Genomic DNA, 22,511 nt, shown 5'->3' with positions numbered 1-22,511 from the left:
GCTAGAAAAGAGTAATAAACAAGAATGGAAAGTCAAATTAAGCGCAACAAATTATTATTATTTGGAGGATTATTTTGAAGGTAGAAGCTTCTCTAAAATTCAAAAGAAGAAAAACTCTTAATCCTATTTCAAGGCTTTCTCCACATAAAATTGTATGGATATGAAGCACAGCTTTGACAGTCATAGGCGGCTATTACCTGCTTTGATGCATGGGTACCTCCTAGGACAAACTGTGCTAAAAATTAACCTTTAATCAAAACTGTTTTCTGATCAACTGAATTTGCATTTCAGTCAGCTACTGTGGGTTTAGATTCTATGTATGGGAGCTTTCTGCTTATACTTCTATTTTCCCATTTTTAAAAAATAGAAAAGATTAAAAAAAGATAATTGACTTAAGAGTTTCTAAGGAGTCAAAACAGAACTAGAAATGAGCTGTTAGTAGAGCTCTCACTTTTAGACAATGCAAAAGTTATTCTCTTCCTGACTCTCCTGATCTCAACATCTTTCCCCCTTATGCGTGTACAGCACATAACCGTTCATTCATTCTTCCTTCCCAGATACTTACTCAGTCTGAACTATGTCCATGACAGTAAGTAATGGGAAAGAAAAAGTGAGAATTTCTTCTCTCAATATGTGTATGTTTTAGATGTACAGAAAAGATACCCACATCAAATTTCATCACAGGAGACAAGCTCTCGGGTCAAACATGGTTAAGTGACAAACAAAATGAAGACATTAATAGTAAGTACTATATAAACCAAAATATTGAAGTAATATTTCAAAATAAACACAGGTGAGATTTAAATTGGGTCTTTAGTGTATGTAGGATTTATATGTTAAAAGAAGTCAGAAAGACCAAGTGATATAAACCAAGGCAAGGAGGGATAAATTCTCAAAACCTTCTCCATGAGCTCTTGATTCCAATCAGTTTGACTGAAGTACAGGATTCCTAGAAGGAACATACAGGCATTTTAGAAAGGCAGATGGGGCCTAGTAGCAAGTTGAAATAGGTAATGGATGGGAAATGGGACTTGGAGGCAGAAGACCAGAGTTCAATTCCAGCTCTACTATTTGGAGTTATGGGAACAGTCCAAAGTGGAGAAAATAATAGCAAGCTCACAGGGTTGCTAAGAAGTAAATAACATAATGAACACATGTTACATTACCATTGAATTATTAAGTCAAATAACTAACTATAATTTTAAAAAAATGTAGGATAGTAAAAATGACAAAAGATTTAAGCTGATTCATGAGTGTTAGAAGCTGTGTCTTTCTCCCTTCTTTGCTTAATTGAGTTTTATTCTCAGAGCCATGTAATAATGGGGTTAGGAGTGCCAGGCTTAATGCAATATGTCACTTAACGTCATTTCTAACAATGGCTTCCTCAAGAGATGTTTCCAAGGATATATTCTATCGGGAACTCAGAAATTCATGGTTAGAAGTATTAACAAAAATAATTATAATAACTCGCACTGTGGTAAGCACTTTGTATAAATTCTTTCATTTAATCCTTACAAAAGCATCTCTAATGTAAAGGGATTCTCCTCATCTCATGAGGAAAGTGAGACCCAGAGAAGTTAAACGGTATAGAAAAATAGCCTGCTGTATGGCAAGAGTGACACCACCTTGAAGCGAAACTGCCATGGTGACCCGTGTTTGACTCCTGCATACCAAGGTGTTCTGTAGTGAGCCCTGTAGCATAGATAATCCTTCATAAAGATGTTTACGTAACCTCTCCACTGGTAACAAGTTTCAGCGAGAAACTCTGAGACGTGACCAGCTACATGTCTTTATCCTTGCTATGTAAAGAATACTTTCTGGAGGGTGGATGCTGGGATCCACTGTCTTGTGGCCACCAGCAACATGGCTTCTGTACATAAGTCCTTATTAAGCATTTCTTTCTGATAAACTGGATTTGTCAGCCTCTTTCTTCAGGCTCCCAGCTCCCTCAGTCTTTGGAGGTTGGTTTGCATATACCTGCTCACCATGGAACAAATGGCTTGCCTATTGCCCAGAGAAGTTAAGTGACTCCAAAGCCCACACTTAAAATCATTAAAATCATGGTTAATTGCCTCTTCTGTCTAGCTACTTTTAAAAGATTCTTGTATCCCCTTACTTACTTTGGCTTTCATCAATAAATACATTCTAGCTACCTGAGCTTTAGATTTGTTTGAAATCTACATATAAATGGAAGCTTTCAGTGGGCAATACACTGAGGTTCTCCAAGGTCCTGCATTCCTCAATAGCATCTAATTTAGAAAGGGAAGTACACATAATAGACATCTGCTGAATAAATAAAAAAGGAGGCGAAAGGCAGAAACCAGCTTTTATATTGCAGAACGAAGGAACCTTGCTCATTAGCTCATCCAATCCCAACAATAACCCTTAATATAGGCAGCCCCATTTACAGAAGAAGAAAGTGAGAACCAATGGGATTAAGTGATTTATAGCCGATCACTCAGGATGTAAGAAGGGCTTCTGACAGACAGCACAGGTTTCTGTCCATCCTCATTGCTAAATGCCCAGCCAAAGAACTTGAATGTATCTGTTTGAAAATGAACGTCCTTAGGACGTTCTGAGTAGGGGATTAAGATGCTATGAACATCTATCACGCACCTTAATCAGGTAGTCTAATGTGGAAACAGAAAACATCAGAGAAACTCACTGACAAGTAGCCATCAGACAACTCTATACCAGCTTATTCATCCCTAATTATTAAAACAATAATAATAGCAAGCAATACTTGTATATGTGTGCCAGGTGCTGGAAACTGTACGTATGTATATTTAATTTTCACAATATATACTTAATTCTCACTACAAGTCTATGAGGTAAGTTGGACAATTATTAAGTCCATTTTCAAAAGGCAAAACTAAGTACAGGTTAAGAAACATGCTCAAAGTCACAGTCTCATAGCCAGTGAGTGACAAATCTAGGTCTCTGACTCAAGTGGTCTGGCTTTAAGTCTGTGCTCCCAACCACTATAGTAGGCTGCTCTTTATTCATCTAACATGTTCATTCCGCAAACATTTCCTGGGCACTCATTATATCCTAGAATATACTAAGCCTCAGATGATAAATTAAAATCCATACCATGAAAGGATATTTTTAAATTATCTAATTTTGGACTTTTCTAAAGATCAACATAAACAGATTTTTTTTTAAATCATTCATTATAAAGTATCCAACATACATTTAAATGTTTCATAATTAACAAATTATAGGAAAATGATTGCACTGTTAAATATTATAAACTCTTCAGGATTTAGGAGGAAAGGAAACTAAGAGCAGAAATCAGAAAGGGAAAGAGGAAGATGTCATCTCTCTTAAATGGCGATCGAATGAGGGATTCTCAAACTGAAGTGTATGGACTTCTTGATAGAAAGGTAAAAAGACTTTAGTAACTTCTTTTCTTTTTAACCACAACAGAAATAGTCCATCATGATAAAGACTTCTCTTACGTGTATAGTACAAGACTAGAGCAATGCATTTTTGTATATGGTTATCACTGTAAAAAACAGCAGCAATAAAATATCAATATCGTCAGGGTATTTTTTTCTCCTGAATACTTAACAAAATCTGACCATGTGCTAGGATAAAGGTGCTATTATCATCTTCAATTTACAAATGAGGAAACTGAGGCAAAGAAAGATCATACAATGTGTGAAGCGTGTATTTGATGAAACAAGGATTCAACCCAGACAGAATGACTCTGGAGCCGAGGCTCTCAAGCATCATACTGCACTGCCTCCTGGTTGGAGAGTGGCAATACGGACCACTCTCTTTCCTTCTGTCTGCAGCATTTCCTATAAATATTCTCTGACCTCCCTACCCCACCTCCTGCCTTCCTCTTCTTCCTGGGCACTTCACTGCTCTTTCAGCTTATACTCATGCTCATCCACTGTCCACCTGCTTACCTGCATGAGCCTGAAGCACCCAAAAGCATTTATAGGTTTCTGTCCAGCAAACTCTCTCTTAAAGGCAATCATCTGAGTCGAAAGTTCACCTCTAAATATATGAGCTTTCCTATTTTTAAAGGACAAAACTATAACTTCTATTTCTTTATTTTTATTTCCTCCATAGCAGGACCTTAGTAAAGCAATCAATGGACAGATAACTAAATTTGATAATTTGGAATAATTACAAAAGGGCAAGCTGGAACCCTGATAAAGTATCAGTTAGCATAGTAGTTTTCAAACTTAAATGTGCATCAGGCAGGTCTAATAAAACACAAACTTCTGGGCCCAATCCTAGAGTTTTTCATTCAGCAGGTAAGTTTGAGTGGGCCCAAGTATTTGCAATTCTAACAAAATCTCAGATGATGCTGATGCTGTTAATCTGGAGACCACACTTTTGAGAACACAGTGAATTAGAATACTGATGTAAAGGAACTCACATCATTTCATTCCAATTCAAAGCAGATTTACCTTGGGAAGCTCCAGATGTTGCACATTTTTAAATGAACTGAGGTCCACAGCTGCATCAGAAGTAGTAACAGTTGGCTCTGTCTAACAGAGGGAAAGAAATGACAAAAAGGGCAACTACATGTTAGGAATTTTGATTTGTTTAAATATAAGGGCCACTTATTCAAAATTATTTTATACATTATACAAAATTATTTTAATACATTTATTTTAATACACTATTGCTATTTTAATACATTTATTTATTTTAATACATTTTTGCTATTTTAACATTCCATGGAATTTATGAACATTATATTCTTTTCAAAATACTTATGAGGTGTAACTGGACAACAATCAGTTGAGAGCACAGATAGACCAAGTGGCTTGAAGGCTGCCTGGATTTACTGTATAACGAAAACTGATGGCAGCCCAGATACCAAATGGTGAAACTCACTGACAGAGCACCAGCAGAAACACCATTCATTATTCTTAACTGCGCTATTTATCAAGTGAATTGAAAACTTTAATGTTTTACCTGAACGTTATTAAAAATTCCTTAAGAGACATATTTAGTACAAGTAATATGAAAACAAAATATATTACTTTATAACCTAGTTATCTTAAATAACCACATGGCATAGTTGAACGTTAGGAGCAGCCAGAATGAGACAATGATTTGTACATCTATCTTATATACACATAAGCTCTATTTTTATATATTGATTTAGGAAAGAATGTTTCTCTTCCTACAGCTACCCCCACTGAAAATCACCAAGGTTCCTCTAATTTAAAGCTTTTCATTCTCTACTAACTCCTTTTATTCATCATACACATGTATCCAAAGCTTTCCTAAATCAAAACAAAACCACTCTCCCAATTCTCTGTCACCCTCTAGCCACTGCCTCTCTCTCTCTTTGATTTCTTGTCCATCATTTGCCTCCTCAAAAACCACTAAAAGTCTCCTAGTTACCAAACCCAAAGGACTCTCTCTACTCATCTTCTTGCTGGATTCTTGCTACATGGCAGAATGTAGAGCTGTGGAGTGTACCCTTGAAAGAAACTCTCCTCTGCTGCTCTGCCACATGCCCTCCTGGTTCTTCATAGTCTCTGATCTCTTTGTTCACCTTCCTCCTTATTGTTGCTACCACATGATTGTGCCCTTGGCCTTCTTTCTCTCTAAATGCTCTCTCAAGCACCTCAGCTTCCATGGCTAAGAAATGCCAAATCTGCATCTACAGGAAATCATCTCTAAACTGGAGACCAAATGTCCCAATGTACACTTCTACCAGGCTATCCAACAGGCACTTCGTTCTTAACCTGCCACAAATAGAATGTACCATATTTTTGCAAATATCTTTCTGTATTTTCTATTTGGTAAAAGACAGCCACCCCTCATATCACTAAGTCAGACATCTGAAAACCTTGTATATCCTATCTGTTTTATTCTCCAGTCCGAAGAACAATATCTGGTATAAGGCAGAGTACTCAGAAAATATTTGTTGGATAAACACATCTTCAACCATTCATTTTTCCTCAATGAGTACATTTATTTGGGGATGAAGTATTACCAATTTGGGTCTTAAACATCTGATGTAACCATTCCCTCTTCTAGCTTTAGTTCAGGTCCTCGTTAACTGTTTCCTGAATTATTCCAATAATTATCTTACTTCCTCTAACTTCTCTCCCCTGCTATCTCTGATTTTTCTCTACAGTACTCCCAGAGAAATTTTTAACTACACACTTCTCATTCTTTGAGCTCCACACTGTCTCAAACACAAGGCTGGCACATGTTAGCCTACCAGTGTATTCCGTGATCTGACCCTTTCCCCTCTAACACTGACCCTTTCCCCACTAGCTCCCATTCCCTGCCCCTCATTGCTGAGTGATGCTCTATAATTTTGTTCCCTGCATTGGCCAGAGTATCCATGCCATTACTCACTCCATGCCCTCTGCTTACAACATTTTTACCCCCCAAATCTTCCAACATACACTTCACATGTAACCTTCCCTATAAAGTTTTATTCTCAATTTCTTTTCAGAGGCAGAACTGATAACTCTTTTCCTACCCTCACTATTCCCTAGGCAGACTACAAGTACTCTTCACATAAGTGGTATGCTGATTTCCATGAGCGTCTTCTTATACTAGGATTTACACTCCTTGAAGGCCAAGGCTATAACTTATCTACCTCCAAGATCCCTCTCTAAGTGTTAGGTAATTGTTTGATTAATAAGGTGCACATCAATCAAGTCTTCCCAGAGAAATAAACATAAGTTACATATACCTCCTTATTTTGAAGATTTTCTGAGGTAGAAGGCAAAGGTTCTACTGCATTTCCAGGACATACGGCCATCTGATTCACTGCATCTTTATTTCTGAAAGCAAAAAAACAACAACCTGTTATAACATAATGGTATTATTTTCATTCTCTTACTTCAAAAGTCAGAAGGTTATCAGAGAAAAATGTTTAACCCCCAAAACCTGGAACTATGACACTTACATATTTACAAATATTTTCTTTTCTTTCTTGTTTTTGAGACAGAATCTCTTTCTGTTGCCCAGGCTGGAGTGCAATGGCACAATCTCAGCTCACTGCAACCTCCACCTCCCAGGTTCAAGTAAGTCTCCTGCCTCAGCCTCCCTAGTAGCTGGGACTACAGGCACGTGCCACCATGCTTGGCTAATTTTTTGTATTTGTTCTTTTTTTTAGTAGAGACGGGGTTTCACCATGTTAGCCAGGATGGTCTCGATCTCCTGACCTCATGATCCGCCCACCTCAGCCTCCCAAAGTGCTGAGATTACAGGCGTGAACCACCACGCCTGGCCACAAATGTTTTATTTTCATTCAAAAGAATTCCGAGTAGAAATGCTAACAAAAAGTATTTGGTAAACTAGCAAAAGAAAAATGATCACCTGATAAAAATTATTTTCACTTTAGAAGGGGCACATTTAATGATTGATGAGGCATTCTGATGACTTCTTCCATATAAAATCTGACCATTGATCTGTGAGAAATAAATATCATTAGTTGGGTCTGAAATTTTAGTATCATAAATTTTTATCATCCTTCCTCATTAATGAAAAGCACATTTTTTTCTTCCTTTAAAATATACTTTATATTAAATGTTATACATTTTCCTCCCCAGAACATGAACCTCACTTTTCATGGTGAATAAAAGAATAGCTCATGTTTAAAGCTAGCGTTAAAATAATGCACATGAAGTCTGACATCCATGGACTGCTGATAAAGAGGCACCACTGGGACCAACTGCAGGAGAGCAGACAGCAAATTTCCTGGCAGGCACTGGGCTCCCAGGATGCTCTGCACAAAATGAGGGTTCTGTGGAAAAACTTGTCATCTGCAAGACCATCCTGGGAAGTTCCTTACTGTCGTATTTCCCACTTAGTCTTAAAACTCAAGCCCTGGAAATAGGTCACTGGGAGAAGGAATGCTGGGTAGATTCAGGATTTAGGCAGCAAACTGTGCCTAAACAGTATAGTGCCTAATGCAAATGACTGGCTCAGTCATTTGGTCGTTTAGTCACTGCCAACTGAGCCTTCCGTGTCTATAGGGAGAAACATACTCAGCATGGGAAGAGTATAAAGGCAGTATAAAATCATGTGGATCCCAGCCCAGGAGGGGCAAGGACAAACAACACAAGCAAATAAAATTCTAAACCCTATAAAGTATGGTCCACAAATTTATTTTGTTTGGCAGGCTGAGTTACTGCTTGTTATTTAGCCTTAACCTTGACCCCACCCCACCTCACCCTCATCACTTCTCCCATTAGTGATTCAAGTTCCAGAATGTCCAGTGGGTCAGCCTCTGGGGAATGAATGGTCACTTGGCTTTTCAAAAACTCCTAATAAAAATGCAGCACACAAAACAAATGCTTTTGAAGTGTGAGCTTTATTACTATCTTGGGGCAAAAATTGTTTCTGGTGCTACACAGTCATGACCTTTTAATGGATGTTAATGGGAACATGGACTCTACTTAGTAGAAATTTGGTTTAGAGCCAGATTTGCTGCAATGCATCTATTTTATTAAGCAAGCAATGGCTTTCTCAGTCGCTATAAGGTATAGGTGATTTTCTGGAAACTGACGGTTCCATTACACTTATAAAACAAGAATAAATTCAGAGTTTTCCACAAAAACTTACCTCTAGAAGCTCATCTGCAATTTGTAATCGACCATCTTTTCCTGCAGCTCCATTTGGATCAATCCCCACTATGAAGACACTCATCCTGGATCGGTCTTTGTTCCCAGCAAGGCTTAGGCCCAAACCACTATGACCTTTCTCCAGTTCAATCATATGCAGCTCACCTGTTAGGGTTCCATAACGCTCTCTGATATTTTCTACATACAACAACAACAACAAATACATATTTAAAGTTAATTTACAGTCAAATGCTTTACTGTGGAAAGCTATTTAGTTTTATCTCAAAAGGGCAGTATTTTGTACCAAAATGTAATCTTTGTCAGTTAAAAGCTAAATAGACTAGTCACTTGGGCATCAGGACTGGTTTCCTGGAGGACCCAAACTTTGAGGAATTTCTTTGCATCTAGGGTGCAGAGAGCACAATGTCTGATTAATCAGTCCACCTTGGGGTGGTTATGCCAAAGAGAAGCAATTCATATTTACAAACTCTCAAAAGACTATGATTAAACCAGAAACTTGATCATTTGCAGGGGAGAACAGAACTGAGGCATCCAGAATATCTGTGTTCACTGAACAGTGGGAGCTTTTCTCCCACTGGAATATCAACATTGTATACCACATCATGTTGGGTAGTTTCTTGGTAGATATATGCAAAATGAAGGAAATGAGCTTCCTTTTTGCACAGAGCTATCAGGCCAGGACAACTTGATATATGTATCTCAGCTTTGGGACACATTTCCTAATTAGATGACACCATTTACATCTCCTACCCCACATCTTCAAGAGGTGATGGTTATTGTGCACCCTATTCAATCTATGAGGGCTAAGGCCTCATGTAGGTGCTCCAGTGCACAGCCACAGATGAGCAACCAGCCAACAGCCAGCATTACTTGCCAACCACGTGAATGAACTGTCTTGGAAGTCCAGCCCAGTTGGGCCCAGTCACCCACTGCCCTTTGATAGATTAATAATAAATTATTGTTTTATGCCATTACATTTCGGGGTGGCTTCATAATAGAAAACCGAAACATTCCAGTTCACATTTTCCTCAACAGTACATTCTGACCCCATTGATTGTTAACAATATGCTCTAGCATCACTGAGAACAGACTGAGAAACCTACAAACTTTACCAGTCATCTTAGAAAACGTTACTATATGGCTAATGGGCTAATGTCATGCATTCTACATTGATTCCTAACTGCATCAACCTCATAAACTATTTCCTGATTCCCACAATATAGCAGCACAACTTTTATGTTCTGTACTTCCTAAAAAGATGTACCACAGCTTTCTTAAAGGAAATAATTCAATTTTTAAAATAAAACTTTTTAAAACAATGACATTGATAACTTTGGGCTAAATTTTAAATATTTTCCTGCAAAATGGTATTTGCTTAGAAAACAGAGACTCCCTATTGGTCCTAATAATAGCTGCCTATGAAAGACTGCTGGGCACCAGGCGCTGTGCTTAGCACTCTTTTGGCACTGTCTAATTGAATGTTAGCAACCTGAGGGGAGAACTCCATTTTAAAAAGAGAGATAATCACTAGGCTAAAGCTTAGAGACAGTTAAACAGTTTAGTCAATACCTAAAGTTTTTATCTCCACAATTATACTACATCACCATTCTGGTATAGAAAATACACCAGAAGTTCAAGGTGTGATATCAACAACAGCCAGATTTTACATGAGGAATCTGAGGCCCAGAAAGGGGTGGTGACTTGTTCAAGACACAGAGTGGCAGAGCTTCTGAGAGAGTGCCCTGTCCTTATTAATTCTCACACAAAAGGCAGAGTGAGCTTTAACAGCACTTTTAAAGGAAAGAAGAGTATGATTTCATGCCTCAGGAATGTATGCTGTATTCAAGCAAAACAAACACTATTTCTTTCCACACAGAACTGCAGTATATATCACAAAGCTGCAACATACTTATTTATCCAGGGCACAATCCTTGAGAAACTCAGAGCTATTTTAATACCTCTTATAATTAAATGCATCACAAAAAGACAACTTACTCCAGCTGTAACCAAACTCATCCTCTTTGTCCACATCTTGTGAGATTTTGCTTGCAGATGACTGTGTGTGATCACTACCCATTTCTGCAAAGGCTGAAGGAGGGGGTGGGGGCACACTGCACAATGGAGCCTTCTCTGGCTCTGACTCTGACTGACTGGGTGCCTGTGGGAACAAAAAGAATACACTGGGTTTGTGCAGTCTAAGGAAGAAAACTTCAAGAAGAAGAAATAAGATTATAATGTCAAAAACAAAGACTGGCTTTAAAATACCTAACAAATAATGGAAAGCTCATATATGTATATAATATATATATAAAATAACAAATAATGGAAAGCTTATATATATATAATATCTAACAAATAATGGAAGGCTCAGATTGTTAAATATTTTATATAATATATAATATATATATAAAACATATATATATGAGCTTTCCATTATTTGTTTGATATTTTAAAGCCAGACTTTGTTTTTGACATATTCTTATTTCCATATATATCTATTTATATATATAAATAGATAAGAAATATTAGATGGGATTCAGGCAAAGTTTAAATATATTAAACTAAGTAGTATCAGAGAATAATTCACTAAGCTTTTATTTGCTATTTTAAGCCAATGAATTAATGAATTTGAAGGCTTAAATGACTTGGTAGAAAACTGAACTTTCCCTTCTAGAAAAAAATGTCATTCAAAAGTTATAATGTTTGGGTCTGGGTAAGATTTGAGGCATGTAGAAAAATCTGCCAAGAAACTGCAGGAAAAAAAAATTAACAAAGAAGTTGCCCTTCAAAGCTTATTAGTGAGACTAAACATAAATAATTATTTATTGCTACCTGAATCCTCTCTCCACATGATTCTCTTAACAAATCCAGGACAGCAAGTATCACACATGCAGGCTTGTCTACCAGGGAGCCAGTTTGTTAGCACAGAGTACACACTTGGATCTGAGAGGCATGGTTTTAAGAACACCAGTTTTCCCTTGCCAAGGCAGATCACAAGATAAATGAAGAAACACAGAGGCTCCTTAATAGAAAGCCAAAGCGTGGCATACTGGCTGTCACTTAGGGTCATAGGTCCTATTTCAAAAAAAAAAAAAGGACTTGGCATCATCAAGTTCTTATATTGTAAAAATAATTCCAGTTTTTGCCATTAAAACTCCAATTACTTTTGCACCAACCTAATATTATAGATGATCAAACAGGATGTTAAGAGTTTGAAAGGTCTTTAAGTCACTGAGTTCATTTTATTCATTTTGCAGATGAATAAACCTTTTGAATCTGAGACTATAAGAAGTGAAAGTTTTTGTTTCAAATCAAACAGTGGTACTGGACTTCTTTTTGCTTAACTCTTAATCCAGTACACTTTCCATTATATCATGATGTCTCCTCCAACTTGCATAAGTATGACAGTACCTAACTCAAAGGTCAGGGACACCCAGCTAAAGTTCTAACCTTGTTAGGAAGCTGTCCCTGATGCCCTGAACCTATGGTTTTCCTATATATCTTTATTTTACTTTTTTATCGCATGAGAATTCCTCTGATATAACATTTTATCATGTATGTTTATATCTAGAAAAACATTATGTTTTTTTTTTTAAACTGACTTCTAATAAGGATACATTAAGTGATAAACGTGCACAAATTACTTAGCAATTATTTATTGGTGCCAAGAATTAGAATACCTAAAAATATATCTAATGCCAGAACTATCTGAGACTGAATGTGACCTTTCTTTGTTGATTCAGAAAGCACTCAATTTTCTGGCAAAGCAAAAAGCTGACTGATAGGGATTTAAGGGCATAAGTGTCAGATTACAGAATCTGCTATATTGAAATGTTCAGTCTATATGTCATTGGACAAACAGATGAAACTTACTAATGTAAATGGAACCCTTGTTATCTTCCCAAATGCTGTGCCATAAATGTCTCAAATTAATAATATACCAATAAAAGCGAACACACACACACACACACACACACACACAAAACCCTCATTTGATCCAATCAAGTTTCATTAGCATAGTAAAAGGAGCAAGATATGCACTTTAGAATTTTTCTGGCTAAAAAAATTTACTTCTCTGTAACAACAGAAAATGTTATCAAGCATTGATTAAGTCCATTCCATTTTTAAAAAGTAGAACAAGATCTAATTTAAACTTCCCATAATTTTAACAAATCTAAAGATGACATTTTATAGATCTTGCTGCATAATTTTTCTGAGCTGTTATTTTAAGAACAAACAAACAAAACCTGCTTATCTGAAAAACTGTCTGGGATCTCAGGCACAACATTTTCATACTGTGAGTAAACCAAAACCTACCTGACTAATAAAACCAATATAAGCCTCTATTTACTTGAGGGGCAATCAGGTGTTACATTTTCATATACCTGACACCCTCATTCTCATCAGGATCATGTATCTGCCTTGTTAGTAACACTTTTTAAAAGGTATTCATGAAAATATAGCTCTTTAACAAGATTGCTTAGCCTTCATTGTCAAAAATGCAATGTATACTTGAAATAACTCCATGCCGTGTATGTACACATCAAGTACAGCACACACATAAAGCACACTGTAACACACCCACATATGAAAATTCCACACTGACACAAACCTTAAAGGGTATGGGAGCAAAAGGGTTAGTTGGGGAACAATAGAAGATAATTCTACTTGAATTCTGTAATTCCTATAGCAATAGAAAACATATTGCTTCAGATATAGCATCTTTGGTTATCCATATCAATAACATGGTATTTATTACAATAACATGGAAATCTGACGAATATTCATAAAGTGTTTCCTGAAAAAAAAAATTGTTGACTGCTTTCTTTCTTTTCATGATCAAATTATGGTATATGAATTCTTGTAAATTTTTGTTTCAATTTTGGTTTTATAGTTTCATCAGAAAATGAGAAGATCCAAGTATAGATTTACGAGCATTGAAACAGTTACGTTTCCTGATTCAGGCAATTACATGGGCATGCTTCATGAATATTCAACAGACTCCTGCATGTACACATACACAATTATTTGTGCAGTGATTAACTCATGGAAGAGCTTTTATGATCACCTTGTAGAAGTCTGAAAAGGATTTAAATCAACACATGGTTTTAAAGAAACTATGTGAACGTATCATACATTTGGCAACTAACAAAAATTTAAATATCAGAAATTTTAAATCACACCAAAATGAAAGAAAAGCATTGGACTCATGATTCTCCCTTACTCTTCAGAAGGGCCATTTAATTTCAGCAATAAAAATAAATATTCTCTGGCAGGAAAATGTGCTTAAGAAAGGATTTGCATGCCCACTCCAAACAGCTTTGAGGGTTTTTTTTTTTTTTTTTCCTGCCCAAATGTAGTAAATAGTGAACCGGGACAAAGACACAGCAGTAACAAAGAACAAAACATTTGCAAAAGGCAACCAACAGCAAGACAATGGGCATTATCCAACCTTGTCGGCGTTGATTTGTAGAGGGTCAGCAAATGGGTTAGTGCTGCTGAAGTTGTACTTAGGGTAAAGGTTGTGCGGCAAGGAAGGCAAAGGGGATTTCTAAAAGGAAACATAAGAGGCGCTGAACGCAAAGGAAATGTATTGAAAACAACTCAGTTTTAAAAGCAAAGCACATACTGATTTAAAGAACTGCTTGTGTGAAACTAGATCCTATCAGATCCAGTCATTAATAGCAACATCTTAAAATAGTCTGGAACTAAAGATTTGTTTCTGATGACCTAAATCTATACCTGAGTCTAAATCAGGTCACAGACCACACAGGAGACTAGTTGTCAAACTGATCCCAAATTTCTTTTATTTTTGCTCAATGACTTCAGTATTACTAACAGAAGCATATATATTTTGCCCATCTTATATATTAATACATGTTTCACGAATATCAGTAAACATGTTCAACATTAAAACCATACAAGTTTTTTATTTACATCTAAAAGCTAATTATGTTTATTTAAAAATAATCTGTCTAGAATGCAAATTATAATTTGGTCTGCTAGTTAATTGGTAACCTTCATTATTCTTTTATTTTGTCTCCCAGTAAGGAAAATTTCATATTTTGACTTGATATTGACAGTGCTTTAGAGCAACTGTATTTTTTAACTTAAAAAATCATTAATTTATTAAAAAATGAACTCCTGTATAGTGGTGTTCTCTATTTCTGCCCAGTTTTTGTGGAGGTAGGAACATGGAGATTCATGTTATAAATAAATTTCCTATAAAATTGCCCATATTATTGGAGAATTTATAAGGCTTTAGACAATATTTGAAGTCCTGCCTTACAGTGTTTCTCAGAGGTTTTGTGGCTTGCCAGTAATAAGCCCTGAGCCAGACTGTTAGAGTTGAAAATACATATTAAAGCCAGGATGACTGCCAGATAGAATTTAGCATTTTCATAGTTTAAAAAAAAAAAGTAATTTCCTTAGCACAATAAATTCTTCTCCTTCTTTTCACACCCGCTATCTTTTTCTTTTATTGACTATATCTTTCAGGGGAAATTGCAGACATTTAAAATTCATTTTGGCTCCAATTAAATGTTTGTGTTACTTCTCTCTATAAAAAAGCCCCACTGGCAGGCGTCAAGTATAGGGAGAGGTTGTCATGTGACACCACCCTGTATGGGAGAACACTCTGGAAAGACTCTATCCTCAGTATGCCTGCACTGAAGCTTATGCCACATTACCCTTTCAATCTGCTCTTCTTGCAATGTTTTTCCTACAGAGGGAAGACAGGAAAAGAAATGGGCACAATGACATTTCTGCTCATCTCAACTTTCTCTCGGCTTTTCAGTTTCAAATGTCAACTCCTGCTTTACAAAAGAGAAGATCACAAATACCAAGACACATGACCATTTATTAAGGTGGAAGAAATGACTAGGCAGAGGTGACAAATACATCCTAGGCAAAGTAATTCAATGCTATGGAATGTGGAGATTATTTCTAATCTCCCTACATGGGATTTTTAGGTTTTCAGTGTACTATACAATTCTGTAGAACACTAGAAAACAAAACTAGCAACAAATGGAATATTTAAAGAAAGCTCTAGTTTATAATTTTTTTATTACTTCTGTTTTCTTTTCAATTTGCAGATCTTAGAGGATTAGAATTTGGCCCTGATAGCAAAGTGTAAAACTATAGCATAGGCACAGCAGATACAGTGGTAGATTACTCTATTATTAGGAAAAGATTTTTAGAAACAAACTATTTCTTATTAAAAAATAAATGATGATACTTCTGTTTATAGTCTCAAGGGCTGAGAAAAGCAGAAATATTAACAACGAAACAGCACAGGGAAGACAAAAACATTCTCTAGTCCATATTAAATAGGGCCTGCCTTTCAGTGAGAAAATGCGGTCAGACTGAATTCTGTGAAGGGTCATACAGGTGAAATAATCAGGGCTACTTCTGGAAGTTTCTGATTCGTGAAGACCCTAAGGGCCAAAGCAACTGACTGGCTTTTCACCTTACATTTAAGATTTCCTAGGAGCTTTATCCTACAACTACAGATAAAACAATTATCAGTAAGAGACTTTTAAGTATGTGCATTTGTGAGTGTCCCTTTTAGATTACTGGAGACCTAATTATTCCCATAAGGAAGTAAATCATTGAAACAAAATATATCTCGTTTTAAATGCAAAATTAATTTTAATTTTCTAAAGCAAAATAAGTATGACTTGACTAAATATGTCATTCATAACAAGATTTATCCTGGAACAACTGCTATAAAATCAGGTATCATTATACCTCAGAGAGCAAAATAAGGGTATTTTCCAGGTGTATGAGACAAGGTCTTCCCAGCTCATTGGAAAATGTGCCTGACACTGAAAGGAATATTTGTAATTTTAAGTTTTTAAAGCAATATTGAGAATCACTATTCAGCAATTTATAGTATTGTCCCAAATGACATAAAAATTGTAAATTATAAATAAAACAAAAAAAGGACTAAAACCCACCCACAAAAAATAGCTTTAACTTAAACACTCATTTAACATTATTATGCTGTGTCTATGTTTAACACACAAATGGAAACAAATGTAAAAGGATTTATAGTTATTTAAACAAATAGAATAGTTCTGTAAAGAATGCAGCATGATGCAGCCCTACCATTTGGCAAATTTTCTTTCTGAATGGATAATTATTACCTAACAATAAACAACTGAATGACTAAAAATTGCAGATGTTGAAGTGCTTACATTAAAAACTACTAGATTCACTCTTTACAGTAAACCCAGACCAGAGTTACACCTGTCTTCACAACAGAAGGAAGGGCCAGTAAAATAAATCTGGTCACTTTACAGTCCATGCATAGAATATTGGTAAGTTACTTTGACAGAGCTCATCTAAAGAGTTGTTGGTTATTTTCATCATTTGAACCTTAATATCTTAAATTCTTAATTTCAGAAGTTAAACTGAGCCCTAATATCTTAAATTCTTAACTTTACAAGTTAAATTAAATGTATTTTGCAGATAAAATTACATATTTTAAGTTTTAGATGATACCTTCAACTTCCCTCACATATGTTGATATTTTTGTTTTAAAGACAACCAACCCTAAAAGCTAGTAAGCAGGTAATTCAAAGAGAATCACTATGATGGAGGTTGTTAACTTAAACCCAAAAAAGGAGCCTGTAAGTGCTTCAGGACATCTAGGAAATGGTATGCAATTTTTGAATGGATGTGTATGTTTCTAAAGAACTTTCAAAGGGGTATGTGAATCCAATATGCTTCATAACTGCTGCATGTGAATTTTTTTTTTCATGAGGCACAAAGAAGGAGTCAAAAAAATAGTTTTAAACTCTTGGCATAAATTTTCATCTTCAGCATCAAGTCATATCAAATCCAAAGCCTTGCTCTGTATTTTTGTTAACAACAATCATTAAATGTAACTTACATTTTCTAAAATGTTTTTGAAAGCTATTTTACCTGTAGTGACTGATGGCAAAATGGGTTGGTAGGTTTCTGTCCACCAATAGCTATACAGTGATGAAAAGCTACACAGTGATTGTGGCTAGAGTACAGCAATTATGAAATCACTTGTAAACAAACCAAATCTACCCTGTGCAAATTTAACTTTCAGTGGGATACACAAATATGTGAAAGATCATTCACAGATGATTATGGGATTGCATAAGCAGGAGATTCTGTCTAGAGAATAAATTTCAAGAAAATGCCATTTATTTGGCTTCTAAGGGGCTCCACTAGAGATCACAGACGATTAATCTGAATTATGATGCCACATTTCTTTTAATAATTTGTGTATTTTGTGATTAAAATGAATACTAATAATTAACCATCTAGATACCTAGAGATACTGATAAATCCTACTTCTGTGTATATTCAACAGACCTTAAAAGTCTTTATTAAACATGGTGGAAGGGATTTACAGGACAACTCAATTTCTGAGAAAGCAAAACAAACTTTTAACAAGTCTTCTGAGATTTGAAAAATCACTATCTTTGCTCATCCAGACAACTTGGCCCTTGATACATTAGATTCCAAGTTGAACACTGTTTGGATATGCCTACCTTGCCCTTTGTGTTTGCTTACCCTTGGTCTGTTTATAATGCTCTGTACCATAAAGACTACAGGGTTGCCTGCTTTCCGAATGGCTTCCACAGCTTGTTCATGGCTTGCATCTCTGAGGTCCATTCCATCCACCTGCAATGGAAGGCCTCAGCTTAACATTTCAAGAATCTATAGAACAACAAAAAAATGTGTGGATATGGAGTTTTAGGGGTACTTGGTTAGACTAGAAAATCTGTTTTAATATCAAAAATAACTGAGACTACATGTGAAGCTGCAGAACTTTCTGTCTGTCCAGCGGACTTGTGGTCCCTTGCTTTGGACACATATCTCTGTCTCCAATAATTAGTTCAAGTCACAATTAGTTGAAATGAAGGCTCTGCTTCTTCATTCCTTACATTGCTCAGCTGCTCCTTCAAATTAAAAAATCAGTATCATTAAAGAAATAATATGAGGGAACTATCTGGCAGCACTGTCTTCATCATGAAAGTCACTGTACTAATTTTCTTCTAATATATTATAGGGTGGTTTGGGAAGTAAGGGGAGATGTCTTGTGTAATTCTCTCTGTACAGGGAAACTTGAAGTTCAAAACAAAATTCTGATATCCAGAAAAATCAGATAATGGTAAGGTTAGTTTTGCAAAAGAGTCCTCGCAGTAGATATGACAGGAGCTGGAAGCTAAGAAATTGTGTTTATTTGTTAGTAATTCTTACATAGTTTGACAATGAAAGTTATCTTGTAAATTTTGTTGATCATGGCTTGCCTGAGTAATGATCAACTCAGCTTACACACTTTATGAATAAGAAGGAAAACAGTTTAAAAGGCCAAATGCTAATCCTATCAGAAAACTATAGGATGTTAGTGTCATTTGATCATTTCCAATTACCATGTTATGATATATACAATATTACTAGAAGAGTAAACCCACAGTGGACACAATTCTAGAAAAGAACATTATTAGATCTTTGCACAGAACATTACCACCTTTAAAAGAATTATATAGATTTAGATGAAAACCTCCCTCAGGTTGATACTTAGATGACAACATTTTTTCAGTGCATATTAAAATAGCTTCTAACTTTTTTGTAGAACAAAAGTCAGTATTCACGTCTACCATATGTCTACTATATATTCCATTCGTGGAAAAATTTAACAGGATGTTAATTATCTTTGCTCAAGTCCAAAGCATTCCATTCTCAGAATGGAATGATTTGCAGATCTGCACTCACCTAGTCTACATACATTTTGAGAAACTCTTAGTAGGGACACGCTTTAGAATCCTTGGGATTACAGAGGACTGAGGCTTCCTACATACTAGAAAAGCCCTTGCAATACGGCACAAATCATTGCTAAATTGCATATAGTATTTTAAAACGCATAAAAAAGTTCTTTCTTTTCCATTTTAAAGGGGAGTTTTAACTTTTTAAATATATTTAAACAACATTTGAGAGCAAATTATGACCTTTCCTGTCTATAAAAAAAAAAAACAAAACTCTTTTTCTATTTAGGTCAAAGGTATTTAATAGTGAGGTATGCGTAAAATAAACTTCTTAGTGATAATCCAAAATGTGAAATTTTAGGTAGTGTCCTACATAAAGGAGTTCATTAAAACGGGTCTAAGATATCATCTAATGAAAGAATGCAGGAGAGAGAAAAAGCCTATCATTCTTCCTTATAAATGGTCATCAAAAAAAGGACTTAGTCCCTGTTTTCTCTCAGGTCCCAATCTTCTTCCATCTAAGGCTCTCAAAGACAGTCAGTCAACGAAGGAATCAATCAATCAATCATCCAAATGTTCATTTTAAAGTCATGGTTGATATGTTATAATCTTCTTCTGAACAATTAAAGTATTCCAATATGTAAGTTACATGGGTTTAGAAAATGAGAGTCACTTTTATAAAGTAAATATAATGGTCATTACAGTGTTAATAAAATTATCTTTATTTAGAAGTTGTCTTTTTTAGTCTACTCTGTAAATCCTGAAAACTCAGAAAATCTGGGTCAGGTACTCCTTTCTCTATCCTTCTAAATAAAATTATGCTTATCCCGATCAAATAATTTATCACACTGTTCTGAAGTGACTTGATTACTTGTCAAGTCTGTCCCACTTGGCAGGCAGGCACAGTGCCTTGTTTACTGTGGGATGCCCAGAGCCTGTTATAGCACCTGGAATGCAACAGCTGTTCCAGGAATATTTGTTGAGTAAATGAGCAAGTGACTGAGAGGAGAGTCTATTTAAAATATTGAACTTTGCTTTGAATTAAGAGATTACACACAACTTGACATGCTTCTAACATGTAACAAAATACACATATATGTGCACAGACATGCACACAGGCACACACACAGAGTCTTCACTGATGAATACAGCACTGAAAAGGAGATCCTGGCTTTGACTGAGAAAGATTCACATGAAAGGTAACTGAGGTCTCAGCATTAAATATTTTACTAAAAAAGACTCACTTGGGAAAAAAAAAAAACAAAACACTCATCCAACAAAGTTTATCTGCAATGAAATGATAATAATAAAGTATTTCTTGAAATACAACCTCATTAATAACTTAATTATATCTACATTTTGTGTGTGTACATAGACATACATTGTATGTCTATATAATCTTAATTCAAATTTTTTCCCTGAGAATTGTGCTTTGTTCTTTGAAACAGAACATAATTATTTTACCTTGGAGCCAATTTTTTTAAATGGTTGGCTTTATCTCCAAACATCAGTCTCTATATCAAAACATATAATCTGTCATTATATACATAAGAGAAAATTATGTATGAAAATAAACAAAAAGAAATAATTTAACCACACACATATTTTACTCGAATGCTGGGTTGAATAACTAGTATGAAAATGACAATTCCCTTGGTACAAAGGATGCAGCAGGTGAAAAATTTTAGCACAGAAAGCTCGCTGGAGGGTACCTCTACAATTCTATCTCCAGGTTTCAAGGTTCCATTTTTGCCAGCTGGACTATCTTCCAGAACATGTTTGATGAAAATGCCCCTCATCACTTCTCCGTTGCTTAGACGACTCCCCATCCCTCGTCCACCAACAATGCTGATGCCTAAGGATTTGCTTGGTTCTCTCCAGAGTTCCACCCTAAAAAATAAATAAAATTTTCAACTCTTAGGAAAAATCATAAGGGTAAAGCTTCATGATACTGGATTTGGCAATGGTTTCTTATATATAACACCGAAGGCACAGAGAACAAAAGAAAAAACAGATAAAATGTACTTTATCAAAATTAAAAACTTTTGTTCATCAACGATACTCCCAACAGAAAGGAAAAAAGTATTTGCTAATCACATATCTGATAAGGGATTCATATGCTGAATACAAAGGGAATTTCTAAAACTCAACAACAACAAAAAAAACCAGTGGTATAAAACACGGGCAGGTGTCTTGAATATATATATATGACCAATAAGCACATGAAAAGATGTTTAACATCACTAAATATTATGGAAATACAAATAAAAAGCACAATAAGATACCATCTCACATCCAACAGGATGGCTACTACCTACTAAAAAAAAATCACACACACACAGAAATCAATAAGGATGCAGAGCATTTGGAACCCTTGTGTACTGCTGGTAGAAATGTAAAATGGTGCAGCTGTTATGGAAAAGAGTATATAGTTTCCTCAAAAAATTAAAAATAGAATTATCATATGATTCAGCAATTCCACTTGTGGGTATTATAACCAAAGAATTTAAAGCAGGATCTCAAAGAAATACTTATACACCCATGTTCACAATAGCCAAGAGGTAGAAGCAAACCAATTATCTATCAAGAAATGAGTAGATAAAATACTATATACATTCAAGGAAATATTATTCAGCCTTGAAAAAGAAGGAAATTCTCAAACATACCATAATATGAATAAACCTTGAAGACATTACGCTAAGTGAAGTAAGTCATCTAAGTAAAATAAAGGACAAATGTCATTTAATTTCACTCTTATGAGGTACCTAAAGGTACCAAATTCATAGAGGCAGAAAGTAGAAAGGTGGTTGCCTGGGATGGGAAGAGAGAAGAAAGGGGAGTTATTGCTTAATGGGTATAGAATTACAGTTTTGCAAGATGAAAAAAAGTTCTGTAGATAGACAGTGGTGGTGATTGCAGAGCAATGTGAATGTACTTAATGCCACTGAACTGTACACTTAAAAATGGTTAAGACGGCTTAAAACAATAATAAAAATATTTTAACAAAATGAAGTAAAATGTCATATATGTTAATTTTTACAAATATTACTTTGCTCAATTTATTAAGGTTTTACTAGTAGTAAAACAAGATAGTTTACCTTCTCAATTATGTGTCTTGTAGAATCTAATAATATGTTAATGTATTTCTGAAAATAATTTGTTATAAGTAAAACTGGAC

At 35.4% G+C, this 22,511-nt stretch overlaps 1 protein-coding gene across 3 annotated transcripts in view; it reads right to left on the bottom strand.

Annotated features, from left to right (window-relative positions):
• The window catches only part of MPDZ (multiple PDZ domain protein), a 145,080-nt gene that overhangs the window by 24,460 nt on the left and 98,109 nt on the right, over positions 1-22,511 (bottom strand). For 2 of the 3 annotated variants that reach the window (XM_011930405.1, XM_011930406.1), the window contains exons 24-30: positions 21,046-21,223; positions 18,138-18,248; positions 10,581-10,743; positions 8,566-8,762; positions 7,318-7,409; positions 6,689-6,779; positions 4,428-4,508 (exon numbers count right to left, since the gene is read on the bottom strand). In XM_011930405.1, coding sequence (XP_011785795.1) covers positions 4,428-4,508; positions 6,689-6,779; positions 7,318-7,409; positions 8,566-8,762; positions 10,581-10,743; positions 18,138-18,248; positions 21,046-21,223 — 913 coding nt within the window. Of the gene's footprint in view, positions 1-4,427; positions 4,509-6,688; positions 6,780-7,317; positions 7,410-8,565; positions 8,763-10,580; positions 10,744-14,037; positions 14,137-18,137; positions 18,249-21,045; positions 21,224-22,511 lie in introns of all 3 variants that reach the window. The other variant, XM_011930404.1, reaches the window with a different exon arrangement.

This window comes from Colobus angolensis, unplaced genomic scaffold, assembly GCF_000951035.1.
Source record: "Colobus angolensis palliatus isolate OR3802 unplaced genomic scaffold, Cang.pa_1.0 Scaffold86, whole genome shotgun sequence".
Taxonomy (NCBI): domain Eukaryota; kingdom Metazoa; phylum Chordata; class Mammalia; order Primates; family Cercopithecidae; genus Colobus; species Colobus angolensis.
Note: the sequence above shows the minus strand (reverse complement) of the source record. Positions and strands in the feature narration are given on the sequence as shown.